At 39.9% G+C, this 20,264-nt stretch overlaps 1 protein-coding gene and 1 pseudogene across 1 annotated transcript; both read right to left on the reverse strand.

Moving 5' to 3' along the window:
- LOC110255447 lies at positions 4,037 to 4,548 on the reverse strand (annotated as a pseudogene).
- Positions 19,288 to 19,930, reverse strand: IFNA1 (interferon, alpha 1). The gene has a single exon (NM_214393.1). The coding sequence runs from the start codon at positions 19,889 to 19,891 to the stop codon at positions 19,322 to 19,324; it is 570 nt and encodes a 189-aa protein (NP_999558.1). The 5' UTR covers positions 19,892 to 19,930; the 3' UTR covers positions 19,288 to 19,321.

The raw sequence follows: 20,264 nt of genomic DNA on the forward strand, positions 1-20,264 counted from the left end.
AACTCCCCCTCCTCTTCCGGTGCATTTTTATGGGCCAAAAATATAAACATGACATATTTTTCGGCGGCTCCTCCAGGGAAAATGGAACTTCGCGTTTTCTTGGCTTTCCTCTGTTATGTGAGTTATTTTAGTACAGAAACTTCAGCGAGGCCATTTGTACTAAAGAAAATTCGTTCACTGAGTAATCTGAGGATTGGAAGTAGAGTGAGTTGTAGCCGATTTTACAGATTCAAGCTCTTCAGGTTTTTGGTGCGATTCAGTGACAGCCCAGAGAAAGGAGGCCGCAGCTGCTGCCGTGGGGGTGGCGGCGGCGGCTGAGGCAGCTGCCGCGGCGGCGGGATGACTGGGCAGTGTTGGGGACGCCCTGGTTTGAGTCTGAGTGCGGCCACCACTGGGGCCCTAGGACAGGTAAGTTGTGCTACTAGATGTTCTGTGACTTTCCTGGAGTCTTTCAAGGCTACAAGGTTAAAGTGGAGGGCAAAGTACTGAATAACTGAAAGGTACGAATATTTTTAAAGTCATAACATTTTATACTTTATATTTTTAATTTTATCTTTATCATATTTTATCAATTTAAATTAATGTTTTAACCTTTGTATTTTTCAAAATACTTGTTAAAATATTTTAAATATTAAATTTCAATGTCAAAATAATTTAAATATTAAGCATAATATTAAAATTTAAATTAACATTTAAATTTCATACTATATAATATGTAATATATTATATTATATTGTATTATATATTATAATAGTATATATTATATATCATAATATAATAGTATATATTATATATTACAATATAGTAGTATATATTATGTATTATATAGTAATATATATATTATATTACATAAAATTAAATTTAATATTTTAACTTCTATTTTTCAGTATATTTATGTTAAAATATTTTAAATATTAAATTTCAATATATTTATTTTTAAATAATTTAAATATTAAATATTTAACATAATATTAAAATCTATTTGAATATTAAAACAGCATTTTGTTAAACTTTGTTTAAACGCTATTTTCTTTATATTAAAACAAGTATTTAAGGAGTCCTCTTGTGGAAAAGCAGGTTAAGGATCTCACAGTGTCACTGCAACAGCCTAGGTCTCTGCTGTGGTGCGAATTTGATCTCTGGCCAGAATCCTCTGCATGTCTGGAGTGTGGCCAAAGTAATAAATAAATAAATAAAGCATTTAATATAATTTTATGTTTCTATGTTTAATGGAAACAAAACTCATTTATATTTTCAAGATTATTTGTGGTTTGGGATATTTTTATTTATTTTTTATTTTTTTTGGCCATGCCTAAGGCATGCAGAAGTTCTCCAGCCAGGGATGGAACCCGAGCCACAGCAGTGACAAGGCTGGATCCTTAACTCATTAACCCACCAGGGAACTCCAAGATTACTTGTTTTTAGTTGAGAGAATTACCATGTCTAACCATTTTCTCTGTGGTACCCTTGGCACCAGGCCCAGTGTACTCACTCAATAAATAATTTTCACTAAAGCAGAAGATTTTTCTCCTCCTATGGGAAGGCATTTATGAATGACCAAATTATTTCCTTTTATCACAGCCATATTTGCTGTGACAATGGCTAATATCTCCATGCTTCTCCTACTGGTATTAATAATACCCACTGAGTTTATTGCTCAAACCACCAGGATTCTCTTTCCTTTAAGATGCATAGGGCTCTGGGGATTCAGTTTTGTAATAAAAGCACCATTTTCTGCCTTTGATTAGCATCATACTAAACTCAGGAGAATGGCCTTATGTCCAGCTTGCCCTCAGTTTGTCACAACAAAAAATCGCTGGTCTGGTGTTAGAAAGGGACACATATCTAGACTCAAACTCTCACTGATTCACACAGCTCACAGCCAGGAGAAAATTTACTGCATAATCCTTGGTGGATCTTCAATGATGGGGAAGTTACTACCTTTATCAGGGAGCTACTTTGAAGACTCCTCACAAAGATGATGAATGATCACTTGCTTCATGTATTTTCTTCATTCCATTCCATTTCAGTTTGATTTCCAAAAATTGGCATGAAATAGAGCATTCCTTCAGGTGAAAAGCAAGAGGTTGAATTCTAAGTCCTTGGTCTGCTCTTTTGACATGCCAACCTGCTCTTTGTTCTTTATTTATGCAGCGTGACTATATCCTCGCTTTTACATGCTAGGATTTTTTTTTTAGTGACCTTTATGCTCTGAAGTTTTGAGTGCCCACAAAATTCATATGTTGAAGTCCAAACCACCAAAGTGTTGGTATTAAGTGGTGGGTCTTTGGAAGCTGATTAGAGGATGAGGATAGAGGCCTCACAAGTGGAATCAGTGCCCTAATAAAAGAGGTCTGAGATAAACCCCTCACTCTTCTGCCCTGTGAGGTTACAGGAGACTCTGCAGTGTGAGACCTGAAGCAGGCTGTCAACCAGAACCCCACCACACTGACACCCTCATATTGGATTTTCAGACTCTAGAACTGTGAGCAATACATTTCTGTTCTCTGCAAACTACCCAGTCTTTGCTACTCTGTTGAAGAAGCAGGAAGAGACTAAGACATGACCTGACCTATTGTATCCTCAGAATATCTCCCAGGAGTCTGTGAGATAACCAAAGGCACAGAAACCATCTGACACAACCCTCTTTCCTAGACCTATAGACCATCCCCTTTCATTTCAGGACCTCAATCAATGTTCATCAAGGGAACAATCATGGTAATAATAGGAGAAGGAATAATACTAACATACATTAGTAGAAATGATATGAGAGGACAATAAGGTAAATATACTTTATAAATTCTTCCTCATTCTATAAGAGAAGTTATAATGGAATATTGTGAGGGTTTTTTTTTTAAGATTATTTGCAGGACTATTATCTTCAACTTTGCATTTTCAATATTCAGAAAATAGAATAAGAAACAGGACTGGCTATAAATGGAAAACTCACTCTCACTCTAGTTCAGTGATCCTCAAGTACTTGCAAGGAGCTGCCTGATCATACTTTTCTTGTATCCTCAGGTAAGAAGAAAACAATTTTTATTATCTCCACACATGCAGGTGTTTTCCTCATTAGCCTATGCCTTTGGGAATCAATTTGAATGCTTCTTTCGGAGTCAGTGATACTGTGACCTCTGAATTACCTTCATCTCCCCTAAGCTGAAACTGTTTAATCAGACTTTGATTCAGATAGATTTTTAAAAAGTGTGTTCAAGCAAGAACATTGGTTTTTTTTTTTATTCCTGCCTAGAATGTCATTAGCACAAAAAATGTAAAATATAGGGTGGTCTTAGTCACTGAACTTGTGTCCTCTCCATTAGTCTCCATTAGTGATCTAATAATCTTCCAGCTTCTTTGCCACTTGTATTCCCATGAGCATCAATTCAGACCAGCTAATATGAGTAGAAGTGATACTGCCCTGTACTGTCCCATCCCTTGTAAATATTCCGTGTGAGCCACCATACTTTTACCATTTACCTCAGACTAGAATAGACTGAAATGATCTAGACAAATTTGGGTCAAATGCTAAAAATGCTGAAGTCACACAATGGAGGGTACCCATGTCACTGAATCACTGTTTGGAAAAGAGCCAACTAAAAAAGTCATCTGATGAGTTATGCCAGAATTGTGCTCTGATACAAAGGAAAGATAAATATATGTTATGATCAGAATCCTGACAGTCTTCTGTTACATGTTACAACATCTAGCATGAAGTTATTTGACAAATATCTTTAACAACAAACTATCCTAATAACCTTTCCATTAAAATAAACTTCATACATAGGAATCACAAATGGCACCGATAACCTAATCAGATTTAAGAAATTACTTTATAAAATATTTATCTAGGGAAACAGATTATATTCATCTCTTTAAACATGTGTTTGTAAATTCATGATTTTCATGTCAAATAGTTTTCAGCATTTGTGGAAATATGAGTCAAGGTTGCTTGGAGGGTAAAACAAGCAATAATATGACAGATTAGGGCATGTCACAAGTATGACTTTTTTCTCTCTTGACTTTTCTTTGAGGATTGTTACATGAGGGAAAGACACTTCAATTTTGACTCTGACAATCTCCCAGCCACAGAGGCTATATCCCTTTTCTTTCGGATAGCTATAGATTCTTTGAAAATATTTCTGGACAACAATTTCCAAATAGGGACAAGCCAGGTTATCTTCTTCCATTTGCTTCCACAGTTGTTCCAGGCTGTGATGAAGCTGAGAGAGAAGCTGATCAAAGAGGGTGTTGTTCCAAGCAGCTCGGCTCTCCTCTATGTTGAGGAGGTTGCCGATCTGCTGGAGTATCAGATGGTGGTAACGGGTGGCTTGAGTCATCTGGATTGGGGTGTTATTTTCTCATTTCCAGGAAAATTTGAAATCAGTTCTTTCCTTTAGGCATAACTGAGGGGATCTTTTTCATCAGCCTCAAATATGTGGACATTTTCCCCTTTACTTGACTAGGGATCCCAGACAAGTTCTGGCCAAGAGAGCAAGTAGTGGCGGAGCAGAGCATCACTCCTGCTACTAGCAAGTAGATCTGGGCCATTGAGAATTTCAGTGGTTCTTCAAACGGCCGCCGGGGAGCGAGCGGGCACCGCTCAATAATTAGCCCAAATGTTCCTTCTCTGGAATCCCAGGCAACGTGTTTCTCTGGGCGGCCGCCAGAGGGCGTAGGATGTCTTTTTATGGTATTAGGGAAATGCTGACTCCCAGTTTTTGCTTTCAGTGTCCCTGGCCGGGGGGGGGGGGGGGGGGGGGGGGGGGGGGGGGGGGGGGGGGAATGAAAGAGAGAAGGACATCCCCATCTCACTGAGCAATTTTGTGGTGATTTAATAGTGAGAAAAGACCCTGCATTTTTCGTGGTGCTGAGTGCTGAGGAGGGAACCTTGTCGCGGTCCTGCCAGCGACATTTTTCTCTGGTAGGGAGAACGGAAGCTTGGATTTTCTGGACTTTCTCCTGAGTTTTTACATTGTTTTCGCCCAGGATCTTTAGTATGGCCTTTTTAGGAAAGAATCCGTTTTTTGAGGGATCTGAGGCTCAGAATCGGAATAAATTGTAGCCAATTTTAGAGATTAGGACTCCTTTCCGGTGCTATGCAAACAGCTCAAGAGAAAATTGGGACGCTGCAGCGATGGGGGGACTGGGCAGTGATGGGAAAGCCCTGGGGGTGAGTTGGAGCTCCGCCACCGCCCAGGGCAAGGGCAAGCAAGCTCTGCCCCTAGATGTCTGTGACTTTCCTGTTGTCTTTCAAAGATACAGGGTTAAAGTGGTTAAAGCGGTGGAGACGATATTGAAGAGCTGAAAAGGAGGAATGCTTAAAAACCCAAAACATTTTATTTTTTATATATTAAAATTAATATTTTTTTTAATTTATATTTATTTTACAGTAAACATTTTTTAATGTCTATTTTTCAAATAGTTTTATGGCAAGTTCCCGGGTGCCCTAGTGGTTAAAGACCCAGCCTTGTCACTGCTGGGATTCAGAGTGGCTGCTGTGGCACAGGTTGGATCCCTGGCATGGCCCAAAATAATTTTTTTTAATGAAAATAGTTTTTTGAAATAATAATTATTAAACAAAGAAAATGACAGTATTTTATTAAAAAACTATTTAAAATTTACTTTCTGTATACTAAAAGCATAATTTAGTTTTTCCTTCCTGGCTTTAATGGGAGCAAACTCCACTATTTTCAAAATTATTTCCTTACTTGTTTTTAATTGAGAGAATTACTATGTTTGATAATTTTTCTTGACTCAGTGACAGTCTGAAATAATTTTTACTCAAGTCAGGTTAATGAAACCACTTTCACAGAACCTCAACTTGACTAGATTGTTAGAAAGAAGAGTTAGGAGTTCCCATTGTGGGTCAGTGGTTAGTGGACCTGAATCGTATCCATGAGGATGCAGGTTCGATCCCAGGTATTGCTCAGTGGGGTAAGGACTGCACGTTGCTGCATGCTGTGGCTTAGGTGGCAGATGTGGCTCAGATCCTGTGTTGCAGTCGTTGTAGCCCCAATATAACCCCTAGCCTGGGAACTCACATATACCTCGGGGGGGGGGGGCTAAACAAAAAGAGTGTGTAAGAGAGCTTAGAAACAAGAACCCCAGTTGCTAGAAGGCTAACCTCTCTGGCAGGATCTTGGAGATCAGCCTTGCTGAGCATCTGTCTAGTTCATAAATCCACTCAGGCAATGTAAAGTGTGCTTTGAGAAAAACTAGAATTACAAGGAAGGAAAATAGTAGATTTCAGAAGATCCTGATCTTAATCTGGATAATAGTAATTATGATATTAAGGACTAATAACTGAATTTTGTTGCTTCTTTATCATGGACTAACCACTTTGTAATTTTTTTCAAATATTAACTCTATTTTCTCATTAACCCTATTTGGATCACATTCACTTATACAACTGGAGAAAAATATAAATACGGACAGATGTACCTAATATACAGGGACAAACCTGAGTGAGGAAGTTTCCAATAATTTGTCTGGAGGAGCCCATTAAAGAAGGGGAAAGTTGGAAAATAATATAATCTTTAGGAATGAATGAAATAATTAGAGGGAAGAGCATATGATGACAAAAGATGCTTACTTACACTTCAGATGCCAGAGTGTAGCTATGTGTTGCTTTGTTTGGACAACAGGCGGTGTGGTCTGAAGTGTCTTTACATTGTAATGAAAAATACACAAAATCTGAGGAGAGGACAAGATGGCGGAGGAGTAGGGGGACACGCTCACCCTCTCCCACAAACACAACAAAAAAAAGCACATCTACAGAGTAAATGACTCGCACAGAGGAGCAACCAATCGCTGGCAGAGGAACCTAAACTCCAATAACGGCAAGAAGTTCGTGACATTATTGGGCAGAACAGGAGAAAAGAGGAGAGTGAGAGAAGGTGAATCCGAGCGGGACAGGCGCTCCCGAAAGGGAACTGCAGAGGAGAAAGGGATCCCTCACCCTGGAAACTCACCTACCGGGCGAAAGATCAAACTAACCGGAGGAATCTCCAGATGCAGAGAAGAGTGTAGCAGTAAGTTGGAGTACGGAAAAGCCGATCAAGAGCCCAATAGACCATCTGAACTACGGGCACAGTCACCAAAAATTGAGACGCCTGGGTGGGGGCTGGGCACCGAGACCTCGCTTCCGAAGGTTAGTCCCTGAGAAAGGGCCAGGGGACACCTGGGTGGGGGTTGGGCACCGAGACCTCGGCTCCAGAGGTTAGTCCCCAGGCTAGGGGGGCGGGGCAGAGCGGAAACTGCTTGGGAGGTCTAGAAACCAGTTGACGGGGCAGAGACTGCCTGGGAGACTAGAAAACAAAGCTGTCCCAGAGGATGGGAACAATACTCTAGGAGCGGGGAAGTGGAAAGCTGCATCAGAGGGAACCTGGGAGAAGAGCCTGGTCTACGCCTCTGCTGGGGAGGGGAGAGAAGAAGGGGTGGGTCCCCATAGAATACCCCCCACACCACAGCAAGCTTACAGGCCTGCTAGCTAGCTGAAAGCTGTGCTTCCCAGTGCATCCCCTCCCCCCACTCCCGCCACCCCCTACGCTCTCGCTGAACCTGGGGCTGCCTGCCATCCAGGAGGGCTGGCCTCAACAATTGCCTGAAGCCTACCACTGCAGGGGCTGTCCCTGCACAGGCCTGCTTGCCCTTTGGAGGGGCTACACTTCTGCAGAGCAGCACCAAACACCACCAGCCCCTGAGAAAAGGCCTGCAGCCCAGAAAAGCTAGAACAAGCCTAGCCAGGCAGTGAATAGATCGGCCTAATTCTCGGACGGTTTTTCTGAGTCGGGTTTCCCCAGGGAGGAGCCTCTTCGGTTTCCAACGGCCCTGCTACCCGCCCAAGCCCCCAGGGGATGCTCTAGTGGACCAGCTGCATAGGACTGCCAGCTCCAGGCAGGACCCCCTGCAGCCCAGAAAAGCTGCAACAAGCCTGGCCGAGTCGGGAAAAGATCTCAGACGGTTCTTCTGAGTTGGGCTGCCCTGGAGAGCAGCCTCTTGGGTCTCCAACAGCCCTACTACCCGCCAAAGCCCCCAGGGGGTGCTCCACTCCCGTGAAATAACTGCTCAGCACCACCAGCCCCCTGGAAGAGCCCCTGCAGCCCAGAAAAGCTGCAACAAGCTTGGCCAGACTGTGAAAAGATCCGCCTACATTCGCAGGCTATCCTTCTGAGTTGGGCTGCCCTAGGGAAGAGCCTCTTAGGTTCTCAGTGACCCAGATAGCTTCTCCAGCCCCCAGGGGGTGATGCACCCCTGAAGAGCAGCTGCCCAACACCGCCAAACCCCTGCAAGAACCCCACAGCCTAAAAACACCAGAGCAAGCTCTGCAGGGCCAAGTGAAATCTGCTACCATCCGGTGTGGACCTCCCAGTCCTGTCTGCCCTCAGGAAGTCCTCCTTTGCTTCAAAGAAACACTGTTAGCCCCATCGACACTCCAGAAAAGCCACACTGCCTCAAAAAAGATTGACCAACAACGCCAGCCCTCAGGAAATATTCCACGGCAGTGACAAGGCAAACACTGCCCAATCACGGAGAGTACAACTCCCTCAGGAGAAAGAAAACAACAAGCAAGATGAAGAAGCTGAGAAACCACCCCCAGTCAAACCAACAGGAGAACTCACCTAAAACAGTCAGCAATGAAACAGATCTCTGCAGTCAGACAGACCTGGAGTTCAAAAGAGAAATAGTGAAAATACTGAAGGAATTAAGAGAAGATATGAACAGTAATGCAGATACCCTCAGAAAGGAACTGGAAAATATAAGGAGGAGCCAAGAAAAACTAGAACATTCATTTGCAGAGATGCAAACTGAACTAGGGGCAGTAAAAACCAGAATGAATAATGCAGAAGAACGAATCAGTGATATGGAAGATAGAATAATGGAAATCACTCAATCCGGTCAACAGACAGAAAACCGAATCAAAAAACTGGAAAGCAATATAAGAGACCTATGGGATAATATAAAGCGGGCCAATCTATGCATAATAGGAATTCCAGAAGGAGTAGAAAAAGATAAGGGAATGGAAAACATATTTGAAGAAATTATCGCTGGAAACTTCCCAAATCTAAAGGATACTGGATTCAAGATACAAGAAGCACAGAGGGCCCCAAACAAACTGAACCCAAACAGACCCACACCAATACACATCATAATAAAAATGGCAAAAGTTAGTGATAAAGAGAGGATCCTCAAGGCAGCAAGAGAAAAACAGAATGTTACCTACAAGGGAACCCCCATAAGAATATCAGCTGATTTCTCTACAGAAACACTACAGGCCAGGAGGGAATGGCAAGAGATATTTAAAGTGCTAAAAGGAAAAAATATGCAACCTAGAATACTCTATCCAGCAAGAATATCATTTAAAATAGAAGGGGAAATAAAAATTTTTCCCAACAAACAAAAACTTAAAGAATACAGCAACACAAAACCCAGGTTAAAGGAAATATTGAAAGGGCTTCTCTAAACCAAAAAGAAAGGAAGGAAAGGGAAGAAGAAAGAAAAGAAAAAAAAAAAAAAACGAAGAAGAAGAAGAGGAAGAACTAGGACTGAGGAAACCGCAATCAGAGAGCAGTCACTCAAATAAGCCAGCATACAGATTTAATCATGAACATGCTTCAAACAAAATAAAATTAAAAAGAAAAAAATAAAAAAGAGTCATCAAAACCATAAAATGTGGGCAAGGGATGTTAGGAGGTAACATCCCTTTTTGTTTGTATGTGTGTGTCTCTCTTCTTAATTTTAATATAGTAATGAAGTGTTTGAACTTACAGGACCATCAGGCTAAAACACACAATTATGGGAAGGGGTTAGCATACTTAAAAAACAGGGCAACCACAAGCCAAAACCAAATATTGCATTTGCAAAAAATGAAAAAATAATAAACACACTCAAGCAGATAATAACAGGAGACCATCCAACCAAAAAAAAAAAAAAAAAAAAACGAAAGGAAGAATGGAGAACCATAGAATCAACTGGAACCCGAGGTTCAAATGGCAATAAATAATCATCTATCAATTATCACCTTAAATGTCAATGGACTGAATGCCCCAATCAAAAGACACAGAGTGGCTGAGTGGATAAAAAGGCAAAAACCTTCAATATGCTGCCTACAAGAAACTCACCTTAGGACAAAAGATACATATAGATTGAAAGTGAAAGGGTGGGGAAAAGTATTTCACGCCAATAGACATGACAGAAAAGCAGGAGTCGCAACACTCATATCAGACAAAATAGACTTTAAAACAAAAGACATAAAGAAAGACAAAGAAGGACACTACTTAATGATTAAGGGATCCATCCAAGGAGAGGATGTTGCTATCATCAACATATATGCCCCAAACATAGGAGCACCCAGATACATACAACAAATATTAACAGACATAAAGGGAGATATTGATGAGAATACAATCATAGTAGGAGACCTTAATACCCCCCTCACATCAATGGACAGATCCTCTAGACAGAAAACCAATAAAGCAACAGAGATCCTAAAGGAAACAATAGAAAAGTTAGACTTAATTGATATCTTCAGGACACTACATCCAAAAAAATCAGAATACACATTCTTCTCAAATGCTCATGGAACATTCTCAAGAATCGACCACATATTGGGACACAAAGCGAATCTCAGTAAATTTCGGAGCATAGAAATTATCTCAAGTATATTCTCTGACCACAATGCCATGAAATTAGAAACCGACCATGGGAAAAGGAAAGAGAAAAAAACCTACTCCATGGAGACTAAACAACATGCTACTAAAAAACCAATGGGTCAATGAGGAAATCAAGAAGGAAATTAAAAAATACCTTGAAACAAATGATAATGAAGACACAACCTCTCAAAATCTATGGGATGCTGCGAAAGCAGTGCTCAGAGGGAAATTTATAGCAATCCAGGCCTTTCTCAAAAAAGAAGAAAGATCCCAAATTGACAACTTAACCCTCCACCTAAACGAATTAGAAAAAGAAGAACAAAAAAGTCCTAAAGTCAGCAGAAGGAAGGAAATTATAAAGATCAAAGAAGAAATCAATAAAATAGAGACTCAAAAATCAATAGAGAAAATTAATAAAACCAAGAGCTGGTTCTTTGAAAAGGTGAACAAAATGGACAAACCCCTGGCCAGACTCACTAAAAAGAGGAGAGAAAGAACCCAAATAACCAAAATTATAAATGAAAAAGGAGAAATCACAACGGATACAGCAGAAATACAAAAAACCATAAGAGAATACTATGAACAACTGTATGGCAACAAGTTTGACAATCTGGAAGAAATGGACAATTTTCTAGAATCTTACAGCTTGCCAAAACTGAATCAAGCAGAAACAGACCAACTGAACAGACCGATCACTAGAAATGAAATTGAAGAGGTCATAAAATCACTCCCTACAAATAAAAGTCCAGGACCAGATGGCTTCACAGGTGAATTTCATCAAACATATAAAGAGGAATTGGTGCCCATCCTCCTTAAACTCTTTCAAAAGTTTTAAGAAGAAGGAATACTCCCAAAGACATTCTATGAGGCCACCATCACCCTCATTCCAAAACCAGGCAGAGATACCACCAAAAAAGAAAACTATCGGCCAATATCATTGATGAATATAGATGCAAAACTTCTCAACAAAATCTTAGCCAACCGAATCCAACAACATATCAAAAAAATTATACACCATGACCAGGTTGGGTTCATCCCAGGTTCACAAGGATGGTTCAACATATGCAAATCAATCAGCATCATACACCACATTAACAAAAAAAAGGTCAAAAATAATATGATCATCTCAATAGATGCAGAAAAAGCATTTGACAAAGTTCAACATCCATTCATGATCAAGACCCTCGCCAAAGTGGGTATAGAGGGAACATTCCTGAATATAATCAAAGCCATTTATGATAAACCCACAGCAAATATAATCCTCAATGGAGAAAAACTGAAAGCCTTCTCACTCAAATCTGGAACAAGACAGGGATGCCCACTCTCACCACTGCTCTTCAACATAGTTTTGGAAGTCTTAGCCATAGCAATTAGACAAACAAAAGAAATCAAAGGCATCCATATAGGAAGAGCAGAGATCAAACTGTCACTGTATGCAGATGATATGATACTATACCTAGAAAACCCTAAGGACTCAACCCCAAAACTACTTGAACTGATTAATAAATTCAGCAAAGTGGCAGGATATAAGATTAACATTCAGAAGTCAGTTGCATTTCTGTATACCAGCAATGAAGCATTAGAAAAGGAATACAAAAAAATGATACCTTTTAAAATTGTACCTCACAAAATCAAATACCTCGGAATACACCTGACCAAAGAGGTAAAGGACCTATATGCCGAGAACTATAAAACTTTAATCAAAGAAATCAAAGAAGATGTAAAGAAATGGAAAGATATTCCATGTTCCTGGACTGGGAAAATCAATATTGTGAAAATGGCCATCCTACCCAAAGCAATCTACAGATTCAATGCAATCCCTATCAAATTACCCATGACATTGTTCACAGAACTAGAACAAACAATCCAAACATTTATATGGAACCACAAAAGACCCAGAATCACCAAAGCAATCCTGAGAAACAACAACCAAGCAGGAGGCATAACTCTCCCAGACTTCAAGAAATACTACAAAGCCACAGTCATCAGAACAGTGTGGTACTGGTACCAAAACAGACAGACAGACCAATGGAACAGAATAGAGAATCCGGAAATAAACCCTGACACCTATGGTCAATTAATCTTTGACAAGGGAGGCAGGAACATCAAATGGGAAAAGGAAAGTCTATTCAGCAAGCATTGCTGGGAAACCTGGACAGCTGTATGCAAAGCAATGAAACTAGAACACACCCTCACACCATGCACAAAAATAAACTCCAAATGGCTGAAAGACTTAAATATACGACAGGACACCATCAAACTCCTAGAAGAAAACATAGGCAAAACACTCTCTGACATCAACATCATGAATATTTTCTCAGGTCAGTCTCCCAAAGCAATAGAAATTAGAGCAAAAATAAACCCATGGGACCTCATCAAACTGAAAAGCTTTTGCACAGCAAAGGAAACCAAAAAGAAAACAAAACGACAACTTACAGAATGGGAGAAAATAGTTTCAAATGATGCAACTGACAAGGGCTTAATCTCTAGAATATACAAGCAACTTAATACAACTCAACAGCAAAACAACCAATCAATCAATGGAAAAATGGGCAAAAGACCTGAATAGACATTTCTCCAAAGAAGATATACAGATGGCCAACAAACACATGAAAAAATGCTCAACATCGCTGATTATAAGAGAAATGCAAATCAAAACTACCATGAGATACCACCTCACACCAGTCAGAATGGCCATCATTAATAAATCCACAAATAGCAAGTGCTGGAGGGGCTGTGGAGAAAAGGGAACCCTCCTGCACTGTTGGTGGGAATGTCAACTGGTACAGCCACTATGGAGAACAGTTTGGAGATACCTTAGAAATCTATACATAGAACTTCCATATGACCCCGCAATCCCACTCTTGGGCATCTATCCGGACAAAGCTCTACTTAAAAGAGACACATGCACCCGCATGTTCATTGCAGCACTATTCACAATAGCCAGGACATGGAAACAATCCAAATGTCCATCAACAGATGATTGGATTCGGAAGAGGTGTTATATATACACAATGGAATACTACTCAGCCATAAAAAAGGATGACATAATGCCATTTGCAGCAACATGGATGGAACTAGAGAATCTCATCCTGAGTGAAATGAGCCAGAAAGACAAAGACAAATACCATATGATATCACTTATAACTGGAATCTAATATCCAGCACAAATGAACATCTCCTCAGAAAAGAAAATCATGGACTTGGAGAAGAGACTTGAGGTTGCCTGATGGGAGGGGGAGGGAGTGGGAGGGATCGGGAGCTTGGGCTTATCAGACATAACCTAGAATAGATTTACAAGGAGATCCTGCTGAATAGCATTGAGAACTATGTCTAGATACTCATGTTGCAACAGAAGAAAGGGTGGGGAAAAAACTGTAATTGCAATGTATACATGTAAGGATAACCTGACCCCCTTGCTGTACAGTGGGAAAAATAAAAAAAAAAGGTAATAAAAAAATACACAAAATCTGTATTAGTTAGAAGAGAGTAGATTTTTCTGCCAATTCAAAAAAAAGGAAGATTTTATGACTGATTTCTTGAGTGAAATATAGTAAAAATAACTTTATTAATCTCCAAGAGCAGATTCCTGAAATCTATTTAAAATTTGTTATTTTTTGTAACTTTAACAAAAAAGAAAAACACCTAACAGTTTCTAGCCATATACACTCTGACATTTCTCCTTCAGTATGACAACATAAGTGTCACTCTCCATCTGGTTCCACAGGAATGAAGTCACTGAACTTTCCTACACCCTGAAAGGAGGTCAGGGTGGGGATCAGGAAGGAGGCACTCTGTGCTCTGGGAAAACTGACAGTGCAGGCCTTCAGATAGTAGATCATTTCAGGAGAAAATTTTATGAAGCCAGTTTCTTGCCTCTTTTACCTTGAAAAGCAGTAAAGTCATGAACAAAAACATCTGCTGCTCATGATGATCAGCAACCTTCTACCAAGAGTGTCTTTGATGGCAGGTTCATCATTTACCAAAATCGTATATATACTGACCTCCCCCCAACCCCGCAGCCCCCTGGAGCAGTTCCTTAGAGCTATCAGAGAAGCTGTCCTCAGAAGGTCCTCCCAAATAACCGAACTCCAAGCTCTCATGTTGTCCATTGTTTGTTCAGTGGCCAAGACCTCTTCAGGTCAGCCTGCTCTTGTCATTCCCAAAGAGGACAAGCCTGCCTCTCACCTCCAGCCCAGACTGGACCTTCTGTTGTCAATGGTGAGTCTGGGACATTCATCTGGGGGTTTTCTCACAAACCTAGAATTTCACTCAACTTCTGTTTGCAGTTGGTGGAAGGTATTGGCAGCCATAAACCCTAATGGGAAAGGAAACAGCTGTATGAATGGGCAGTACAGCTTAATGCAGAGTGGATGAGGATTTCCTACCTGAAGAAAAGGATTGTGGTGATGGAGTGAAAGAATGGGATCCAGAAAAGCAGAGAGGGAGAGGGCAGTGTGCCAGGTGTCAGAATCAACACATAGATATATGCTTTATTATATATGCAGTATTATTTTATAGTATCTGTTTATATGCATATGTACCATATATATATTTATTATATTTTGTATATAATTGCATATCATTGATGAGACACTCTTTCCCAATCCTGTTTTGCTGACTGTCAGTGTTTTGCAGTCAGTTACAAAGAGAGGGATAGGAGAATTCAGTATTTCCCTTTATATTTGTCTGAAAACAAGAAAATAACCACTACCTATTTAGCTCTTATTCAGTGAGTGATACTCTAAGTGCTCTTGAACGTTCTAGATTGCCTACTTGTCACAACACCTCTTGGAATAGTTTCACTTACTTTATGTTTGAGGAAGCTGAGGCTCAGGGAAGTTAAGTGGTCCCACAGGATCACACATGTGTCTGGCAGAGTGTAGATGCAATGCGATCCTTTATCACATGTCAATAATTAAGTTTCATCTCATGCAATTCTCCAGCCCTTTGTTTTCTTTTTCAGTGCTTTTTGAAAGTTGGTCTTCCCTGGTTGACTCCTAACTGCACTGATTACTCCATCTCTGTGCCCTTTGCAGGCTCACCTTTCCTGTCTCAGGCTTAAAAGTTCAAGGTCCTCATAAGCTTTTAGGTCATCTTTTCATTCTACATCCTACTGGTAAGAAAGGACATTGCTTACCATGTCCTGATTTCCAAATAATGCAACTGCAACAAACAATTGCAAATTAATATCTCCAGGATGTTCATTGTTGCAGATTCTAGATTCACATATGCATCTACCAATGGGAAATCTGTCTTTAGATGTTTCTTGGGCACTTTCTATAGCACATCTGCTTTCTCCCTTTCTTGAGATGTGTCATTCAAGATTCTGATGAGAGAATCCCTTTGCCTCCTTTTCTCATTGTAATGGGGGCTAACATGTGAAATAATTTAGCATAATTGCTTTTGTATCTCTTTCTCTTCCAAAGTAAAGGCTCCAAAAGAAGATATTTGGCATTTGCTTTTTTCACCTCTGTGTTCTCAGAACTATCACATATCTAATGTAGGAATATGAAGTTCTAAATTATAATCAAGAACTCAAAGAAATGAATAATGTGTACAATTTGAATTAGCTCAAAGAATTGAATGACGAGTACAATTCATCATCCAATTTTTACTATGAATGGTAAATTTTAGCTATTTCTTTTTGTAAGAATAAACAACACCAAGATGTATTTTGGGGAAGAGTTGGATAAATGAAACAAGAAAAAAATATGATAAAAAATAATGTAAAAATACTTTGTTAGATTTGAACACATTATAAGTTTAAACATAATGTTGCATGAACAAAAGAATTTTAAATGGCATGCATGTTATGACTGAGATGAAGTAGATGAATAAATAAATGAATGCTTTAGAACGCTTTACTTATTAATCACTATTATTTTAAGCTCCTGGTCTGTTAATTCATAACTCTCTACTCTGTCTGAGTCTACTGATACTTGCTCTTTTTGGGCTGCACCTGTGGATAATGGAAGTCTAATCCACCCAGGCCAGGAGTTGAATCCAAGCTGCAGCTTTGACTTATTCAACAGCCACAGCAAGGCCAGATCCAAGTGCATCTTCTACATACACCACAGTTCAGGGCAACTCCGGATCCTTAACCCACTGAGCCAGGCCAGGGATCAATCCACATCCTCATGGATACTAGTCAGGTTCATAACCCACTGAGCCACAATGGGAACTCCCTGCTCTGTCCATTCAAATGTATTTTTCACCTGTTAGTATGCTAAGTTTCCACTGAATGTTGAACATTTTGTACAGAGTAAACGGAATTGTGGTAAATTGGCCTTTAGGATGAGCATTTACATTTACCTTGCTAGCTTTGACTGTTTTTGCTCTGGTCATGGGCTCTGTTTCTTCTTTTTATTCTGTATGTCAACCAAGCTGCCTTAACTTTTCTAGATTGGTCTTCTTGAAAATGGCCTCCTTAGAACTGCTTGCTAAGTACCCACCATAGGAGAAAGGTCTACATCTTTTTCATTATTGTATCATGAGCACAGAGTTCTAATAATTATACAAAATAATTATTAACAAAGAATTCTTAGATTTTTATCAGATCTCACATCAGAAACCTCCACTGACCTCCCATCAGATCCTCACATGGCAGTAATTTTTAAGCATCACTGTACAATTCAGTACATTTCTCCTGACCTCTTGGTTCACCATTTTCCATCTCACAGTGAAGATGATCAACATATGATGCTAGACAAAATTAGCCTTCTTTGCTTTCCTGATTTCACAGACTTTATGTTATTTTATGCTTTCATTTGGTATTTTTCTGGGCAAAGTTTCTCTTGCTATTTCTGAATAAATTTATCATCTTGAGGTTAGTAGTTTAATAGGAACATAAAAATGGAACATAAAGGGCCTATACTTTATTTTCCTTAATATATTGAATGAACCTTTATTTTCCCTTTCCATTCAACTTTCTTAGAAAGCTGCCATTGCATTTGGATGCACTGAGGCAAAAGGAAAACAAATACACATCTGACTATGCTGAGTGAAAGTAGTGAAGTGACTCCCCAAGTGAAAAACTGCCAATGGGAGGTCGTGTCAACTCCTATCATCCTCTATCAGCTCTCACTAAGGTCAGGTCCATCTGTCCCCCATGTGGCGGATGGTTTCAAGTACAGAGCAGCTTACGAACATTCAACACCATATTAATCAAAATAATGATAAATTATTATTGTAAGCAATTAAACATGTCATGATTTAAGTAAATCAAATTTAAACATCAATATGAGTTATCAATTCATCAAATCCATGAAACTCTCTTCAGAAGCAAACACATGTCAAAAATGAAAACAATGCAGACAACAAAATCATCCACATTCTATTCTAGGTCCCACCCTATATCTGTCCTCCAATTTAGATGGAAAGTGTCTCAAACCTATTTTCTATAAATATTATCTTTACCTTATCACCCTTCCACTTTCCCCACTCTGGATTCTGCTGATTAATTCCATGGAACAAGCTCTCACTAAGGCTACCAGTTCCATCTACCATTGCAGTGTAGTGGGTGCTTTCCACATACATTTTCACGAGTGCATAGAGTCTTCTAAGCAGTTCAGTCTTTCAGTCATGGTCTCCTCACTCTTCTCTCTTGTCCTGTTAACATATGACCATCCCTCCTATTTCCTTTGTGGCATCCCGTCCCTTTTAAGGTTAAGGTCATAGGACTCAAATTTAAGCCTTTTTCTTGTTCTGAACTCTCTTCTCATTTGATCCCTTCTTCTGCCCCATGTTTTACAGCTCATGAAATTGCTACTAAATTTTCCAGTAGATGTATACACTCAAATGTGTACAAGTTAACGATAGATAATACCTAATAGTTTTATTTTTATATCATCACATGGCTTGGTCCCTTTTTGGTGATGAAATTCTGTTTCCTCCCTTCTTCTCATTATAGCATTAAGCATAATTGATATTCATGTCTAATTCTAATTAGTATCATTTAAAAATAATTAATATTTAAATATTTGTAACTTATTGTTTTTTGGTTTATTTCCTTGAAAAAAATCAAAGATAGAAAAAAGCAGAGTTGGATTTATTATGTTCACTTCTGTGTCTTGAGGATAACATACAACCTGACTTAGAGGAAGTCTACTTTAACTTCTAAGGAGAGTCTATTTATACTGGGTGGATGAGTTATAGCAACCAGTGTTAGGCAGCTTACACATGTAGTCTTATTGTTTCTTTGTTAAAGAAAAAGCAAACACAAGAAGTTTTCTATAGTAAAAATTTCATCAACAAAGAAAAAAAATAAATACAAATACATATTTTTTCTATTAACAATAATGTAAAAGTACACATAATACTTTAAGAACCGAAATAATTTAAATAATATAAATAGGTAAATAAATAAGTATTTAAATAGAAAAATAAATAGGCAGCAAGGGCATCTATAAGGATGAATCCATATAAATCTTTAGATAAATAAATAAATATTTAAATAGATAAATACATAGATCAGCAAGGGCATCTGTACAGAACCAGTGCCTATAGAGTAGATCAAGATGTTGTTAACACTCCTGAAAACCTTTGACAAATTGAGTCACCTTCACGGCAGGATGATACAGAAATGAGAGGCCGTGACATGGCAGCACAGGAGGAAGAATGGGCTTGTTAGTCTGTAAGAAGCATTTCTATGATGAACCAGGTGTCTGTCACTCCTTCTTCCTGAGTCTGTCTTGCAGGTTTCTGGAGGAAGAGAAGGATCTCATGACTTCTGCCCTGACGATCTCCCAGGCACAGGGGCTGTAGCTCTTCTCTTGCAGATAGAGGGTGAGTCTGTGGAAGTATTTCCTCACAGCCAGGATGGAGTCCTCCTCCAGCAGGGGGGTCCCTTCCAGCCCCGCCTCCTGCATGACACAGGCTTCCAGGTCCCTGAGCTGCTGATCCAGTCCAGTGCAGAACTGGTGCAGGAGGCTCTCATTCCAGGCAGCAGCCGAGCCCTCTGTGCTGAAGAGCTGGAAGGTCTGCTGGAGCATCTCATGCACCAGAGCCATGGCTTGAGCCTTCTGGACCTGGTTGCCCCCAAAAGCCTCATGAGGGGATCCAAAGTCCCTTCTGTGGTCCAGGCAGGAGAAGGGAGAGATTCTCCTCATTTGTGCCAGGAGCCTCAGGGCCCTGGTGTGAGCCAGGCTGTGGGTCTGAGGCAGGTCACAGCCCAGAGAGCAGATGGCATTGCAGCTGAGTAGCACCAGGGCCGTGAGGAAGGCTGAGGTTGGGGCCATTGGGAACCTTGCAGATGCTTCTGTCCTGGCTGAGGTGGGTGACTCTGTGACCCTGCTCTCTAGGATGTCTGAAGACCTTCCCTCAGGCCTGTGTCTTAAATAGGAATGAATTCATTTCCATTTTCTGAATGTTCCCTCTTACTTTCCACTTCTGTTTCTGCTTTTCACTTTGTACTTTCCAAATGGGTTAGGGCAACATTTCGCAACCATTTCTTTTTCATTATTGCCTTCCTTCCCTCTGCCTGCAGAGCCTTTTCAGATTATTTTTCCTCATTGGGCCCCCATGAAACTTGGTAAACATAGGCATACTATGTATCTATTTATGTAATCCATGGATATCTCTATTTTATCGATAGAAAAGGAAAGTACAGGA

The sequence above is a fragment of the Sus scrofa genome, chromosome 1 (genome assembly GCF_000003025.6).
Source record: "Sus scrofa isolate TJ Tabasco breed Duroc chromosome 1, Sscrofa11.1, whole genome shotgun sequence".
Lineage (NCBI taxonomy): Eukaryota > Metazoa > Chordata > Mammalia > Artiodactyla > Suidae > Sus > Sus scrofa.

Excerpts from the sequence above, each read along its gene's own strand:
- IFNA1 (NM_214393.1), bottom strand. The coding sequence starts at position 19,891 with ATGGCCCCAACCTCAGCCTTCCTCACGGCCCTGGTGCTACTCAGCTGC.